Source organism: Galeopterus variegatus, unplaced genomic scaffold (assembly GCF_000696425.1).
Source record: "Galeopterus variegatus unplaced genomic scaffold, G_variegatus-3.0.2 Scaffold3232, whole genome shotgun sequence".
NCBI lineage: Eukaryota > Metazoa > Chordata > Mammalia > Dermoptera > Cynocephalidae > Galeopterus > Galeopterus variegatus.
This window is the reverse complement of record NW_007729343.1, coordinates 45,656-51,113: the sequence shown is the minus strand read 5'-3', so window position 1 is coordinate 51,113 and position 5,458 is coordinate 45,656. Positions and strand designations below refer to the sequence as shown.

The 5,458-nt window shown below is 54.5% G+C and overlaps 1 protein-coding gene across 1 annotated transcript in view; it reads left to right on the top strand.

Moving 5' to 3' along the window:
- Positions 1-5,458, top strand: part of TMEM63A (transmembrane protein 63A) — a 41,791-nt gene that overhangs the window by 22,745 nt on the left and 13,588 nt on the right. Inside the window, exons 11-15 of the mRNA XM_008584344.1 lie at positions 1,313-1,393; positions 1,655-1,778; positions 1,995-2,128; positions 3,346-3,483; positions 4,906-5,059. Of these exons, the coding sequence (XP_008582566.1) occupies positions 1,313-1,393; positions 1,655-1,778; positions 1,995-2,128; positions 3,346-3,483; positions 4,906-5,059 (631 nt within the window). The remainder of the gene's footprint in view (positions 1-1,312; positions 1,394-1,654; positions 1,779-1,994; positions 2,129-3,345; positions 3,484-4,905; positions 5,060-5,458) is intronic.

Here is a 5,458-nt window from a genome sequence, read left to right as displayed (position 1 = left end):
CAAGCACCAGGAGTTGGCTACAGATTGACTTTGCAATATTTATGAAGAGAGCACGTGCTACACACATTACTAATATAAACAGAATCGTAAAATGGGTGTTTAAAATTTACCAACTGCCCTCTTCTTCAGAAACTACAAGTATTTTAGAAATACTCATTTATGTGAGTGTACAAGCACTCTGTAGTGGAATCATTTTTCTCTATTCCTTGAAAAGTTGCCTGTTGGGCAACATTTGGAAACAGCAGTTCCACTTAAGGTATAACCTTAAAGAAAAAAAAAAGGTCCCCTCATTCCCATCCAAACATCGTGTGTCTCATCCTTTGCCCCACCTTAGGACACCTTCTTAGTAAACACTGCTGCCGTCTGGGGCTCGACGTGTGGATGTGTGAATTTGCCTTGTAGCAGCGAGGCTTACACTGGGCATCTCTTCCCCTGTGTTCTTACTGGGACCTGAAATTGTCCACTGATTAATTGGTGATTGATGTGTCTCCAGGCTTTCTCTCTCACTGAAATGTGAGTTTATCCAGCCTCTGTTCCCAGCACCTGGAACAGTAGCCTGGCACATAGTAGGTGGGAATTTACATGGTCCTGGAATCCCCAGGAGTCGGATGTACAATTTTGTGTATATGTTGAGGGGGCATCTCATGGCGGCTGCAGATACTGACCTTGGAGCCGGCTACCTGGGTTCAACTTCTGGCTCAGACGCTTGCTAGCTGTGTGACCTTGGGCATGAGACACTTGACCTCTGTGGGCCTCGGTTTACTCATCTGTAAAATGGGGACAAAAACCTCACAGATTATGATGAGGATTAAATAAGTTAATATATGCAACCGTACTTGGCCGGCAGTGAGTAGGTAAGCATTTTGCTGAACGTTAACATATGAGTAGACCTTTTTCTGAGCTGAGGGTCTTTTGTGTTCATTGGACGCTCTAAAAAGTCTGTGACCTTTAAAAAACGTTACGAACTGAGTAGGATTTCAGTGACAGTCCGAGGTAGATACTGACCTGAAGCAAACAATAAATGGATGGTTAGAGGGGACAACAGAGAGGTTCGTTTTTCCCATGAGGGCTGCCAGCTGATTGGAAGTCAGGTGGGTGTAAACTTGTCACTTCCAGGCAGTTACCTTCATGCCTAAAAAAGGCCTCTTTGTATTAAATTTCAAAATTTCCCCCTCTTGGGGGGTAAAAGACAAAGTGAAAAGCTCTGCTGGCACAAAGGACAGCAGCGTGACTGCTCTGTGGTCCTTTCCTTGGAGAGGTGGCTTGTCCCCTGCCTGGGGTTTTTCTTGCCAATGACCATCTTTTGCCGCAGGGATGCGTATCCCACGTGCAAGGTGGCGGATGTCCGGCTGTGCTGCGACGTGGCCAAGCTGATCTACCTGTGCGAGGAGAGGTGAGAGGGGGCAGTGGGTGGGTGGGCCTCAGATCAGCTGGCCTGGAGCTCTCTGAGCCCTTCTCCCATGAGGTGCCACCTCTTTCCTCGGTGGCCTGGGATTCCCCTGCTGGGAAGGGAGGTGGGTGGCCCTGCCCCCTTCTTGTTCAGAACGCTGGGCTCCTCCTCCCCTCCTGGTGACGGATGCTTGAACCGTGGGTGTGGCATTCATGCCACAGGACATGCATGAAGTTTGCACCCTGCCCTGCTCCCCCGCTGCAGAAAGAAGACTGAGCGGAGCCTGACCTATTACACAAACCTGCAGGTGAAGACGGGCCAGCCGACCCTCATCAACCCCAAGCCCTGCGGCCAGTTCTGCTGCTGCGAAGTGCAGGGCTGTGAGCGGGTGAGCCCCATACCTGGCTGGGACCGTGGTGTCCTTGCACCTGTGCGGGGCCGCGTCATCCCCAGGGGATGTGTCTCCCGGCAGGAAAACGCCATTTCTTACTACACGCGCATGAAGGACAGGCTGCTGGAGAGGATCACAGTACCTGGCTGGGACCGTGGTGTCCTTGCACCTGTGCGGGGCCGCGTCATCCCCAGGGGATGTGTCTCCCTGCAGGAAAACGCCATTTCTTACTACACGCGCATGAAGGACAGGCTGCTGGAGAGGATCACAGAGGAGGGACGCCGGGTCCAGTACCAGCCCTTGGGAATGGCCTTTGTCACCTTCCAGGAGAAGTCCATGGCCACCTAGTGAGTGTGGGCACACCCCAGGCCCTCCCTTGGCCGAATCCCTGTTCTCTTCCAGGTAACTTGCTGTCCCCGTTGGTAGAGATGGTGTGTCCATCACTCCGGTGAGCCCAGCCATGTTTGTGTGACAGCTGGTGGGGGCTGGGTGTGGGGTGATTCTGGCTGGTCCCCTCTTGGGCTCACGTGGCCTGGCCCCACAGCCGGGCTCTCCACAGCTGGCCCAGCGATCCGTCCCGTTGGCTGTGTGTGCCAGCATTCTGCCAGGCGGGATGGGTACACACCCCCTCCTTTAGGTATCACCAGCTCTGGAACCACAGATCCTTCTTCTGTCCCTGGGCTCCCCATCTTCCCACACATGCAGAGCTGTGGGGAAGACCCCCGGGTACTCTGGGGCACTCACTGCTACAGGGAGCCTGGATCTGGGGAGTGGGCTCTCATATGCCCCTTGGCATGAAGCTCTGAGCTCACAAAGTCTCTGATGTCCGGCTCGCAGTGTCATCTGGCCTTGGGAGGAGCAGGGGGTAGGGTCGGGGAGGGATGCAGCAAGGAGGTAGCCAAGCCAATGCCCCTTCCCCTGCCATCTGTCTCGGGCACCGTGAACCTGGGAACCATTCCCTGGCTGTTCCCCACAGGACTTCCTGCCTCACTTCAGACCCTGAGGCGGAGGAGGCCAGGGTCAAGGGGAAGGGTGTTCTGAGACAGGAGTGAAGGGGCCGGGGTTCCTTGTGAGAGGCTAGAGGGGGACAGTCTGTGACCCATGGGGATGATGCACGTGGAGGTGGGAGTCCTGGGAGGAAATTTGGGAACAGGCCATGTGCGACGTGGTCTCAGGCTGCTCTTGGGCCTGGGACGACGGAGGTGAGCACTGGGCAGGGGCAGGTCGGGGTCCAACACGGTCAGGGTGGAGGGTGGCCCCGCAGAGGAGCATGAGCTGGGGTAGTGTCAACCGTGGGGTCAGATGGACAGGAGCACAAAACCTACCTTGGGGACAGTGATCTCTTGCTTGCAGGGCTGTCGTGTTTGATTTCAGCAAAATCCTCCACCTAGTGCACTGAGCATGTATTTCTTTCCTAGCATTAATTATAATAAAATAATAACAATATGGCAGAGATCCTGTGTCACAAGGCTCCCGCTTTCCCTCGGTCCCTGTCCTCCATGTACCATGTGTGTGTGGCACCGCAGCTGGGCTGGGCCCTGACTGCTTCTGCTTCTCCCGGCAGCATCCTGAAAGACTTCAACGCCTGCAAGTGTCAGGGCCTTCGGTGCAAAGGTGAGCCCCAGCCCTCCTCCCACAGCAAAGAGCTCTGCACCTCCAAGTGGACGGTCACCTTCGCCACCTACCCTGAGGACATCTGCTGGTGAGCTCCCAGGCCTGGGAAGGGGCAGAAGAGAGGCCTGGGCTCCTGGGGGGCGCTGCCCAGTCACCCGGGGCACAGATGTGAGCTGGCACTCAGTGGAGATCTACACACGTCTCCTGCAACTCGGGGCCTGGGTCATGTGTGTGATGCAGCCTGACAGGGGTGTTCACAGCCAGTGCTTCCCTCCAGTGGTTCTCCCTGGCATTTGAGCAGGAATATAATGCCAGCTACGTATGTAATTGTATGGTTTATTGTTTGTTTATTGGCGGCTGGCCAGTATGGGGTTGCAAACCCTTGACCTTGGTGTTCCAACCCTGCACTCTAACCAACCAAGCTACCCAGCCAGCCATACGTATGTAATTGTGAGTTTCCTAGGAGACGTGTTAATAAAGTAAGAAGAGGGCTGGCCAGTTAGCTCAGCTGGTCAGAGCATGGTGCTGATGACAGCAAGGTCCAGGGTTCGATACCTGTGCCGGCCAGCCACCAAAGTTTTTTTTAAAAAGTAAAAAAACAGTTGAAATTAATTTTAATAATTTATCTCTCCCAGTATATCCAGAATTTTATCACTTCAACGTGTAATCAGTGTTTTAAAAATTTGAGATGCTGCCATTCTCTTTTTATACTTAGTCTTCGAAATCTGGTGCATGTTTTACGCTTCTAGCCCTCTTAATGCAGACCAGCCAAATTTCAAGTGTTTCAAATTTCAAGTGCTCGGTAGCCAGGTGTGGCTTGGTGGCTTCCCCATTGGGCGGTGCAGCCTGAGGTTAAGCGCCAGCCTGGGGGACACACTGGGGAGCTGAGCTGTGTCCGTGGGCATTCAGCACCATGCCAAGGGTGGGGGTACCCCCAGCAGAAGCCCCCCGCCTCAGTTCCATGCACGGGATGAGCTTTGGGTACCGGTCCCCACTGGGTTCCAGTTCAGCCTCAACTGTCCTGCTGTTTGGTTCTCAGGGCTTCTGAAACTTGGGATGGGTTTGTGGGTCTGTTCTTGGTGGGGGTGGGGGACCAGGGCAGGTTCCAGCTGAGGCTTTCCTCCTCTGTCCCCACTTCTTTCCTCCCTGCACCCCAGCCTGGGGCCCCATTGGGAAGAACGTGTCATTCATCACAAAGCCTTGCAGACATGTCTAACAAATGCCATGCTGGAGCCTTGTTTCGTCTGCTTGGGTGCTCGTGACATCTCTTTGGGTAATTTCTGGCCCCTAGACTGTAGCCGGGAAACCCCACCCGTGGTGAATAACCCGATGTCCCTCTGAGCTCACAGTGACCTTCCTGTGGCTGAGGGTCAGTGCAGAGAACTTGAGGCCCAGATGCGCCCTCTGCCAGGGCCCCCAGGCTCTCGGCCTGCCTAAGTCTGAGCTTCTGACCCACCTGAGCCGTGGGCACTGGGAGATAAGCCTCCGGGCCTCTGTTCCCCCTCTGCAGGAAGAACCTGTCTATCCAGGGCCTCCGCTGGTGGCTCCAGTGGCTGGGCATCAACTTCAGTCTCTTCGTGGTGCTGTTTTTCCTGACCACACCCTCCATCATCCTGTCCACCATGGACAAGTTCAATGTCACCAAACCCATCCATGCGCTGAACGTGAGTGACCGTTCTGCAAGGCTCATCCCAGGAGGGCTGGCGAGAAGAGGGTGCGGTGGGTGGGGGAGGAATGGGGGCTGAGAGATGTGGGGGGCAGTGAAAAAGGAGGCCCTGTCACTCAGCTCACGCCTGTGCTTTGCAGCCATATTTATTACACTGTCTTTAGGGTAATGCAAACAAAACAATGCTCCTCGGAAGGAGGAGGCATTTGAGTTGAATGAAGTATGTTCGGTCTGATAGAATGTCAAGCATTCATTAAAAATTGTACAGACTTTGTGGCAGACGTGGGGAATTTATGAAAAAAGCAGAATGTAGGGGGCCGGCCCGGTGGCGCACTGCTGCAGTGCGCCGCTTGGGAAGTGCGGCGGCGCTCCCGCCGAGGGTTCGGATCCCACATAC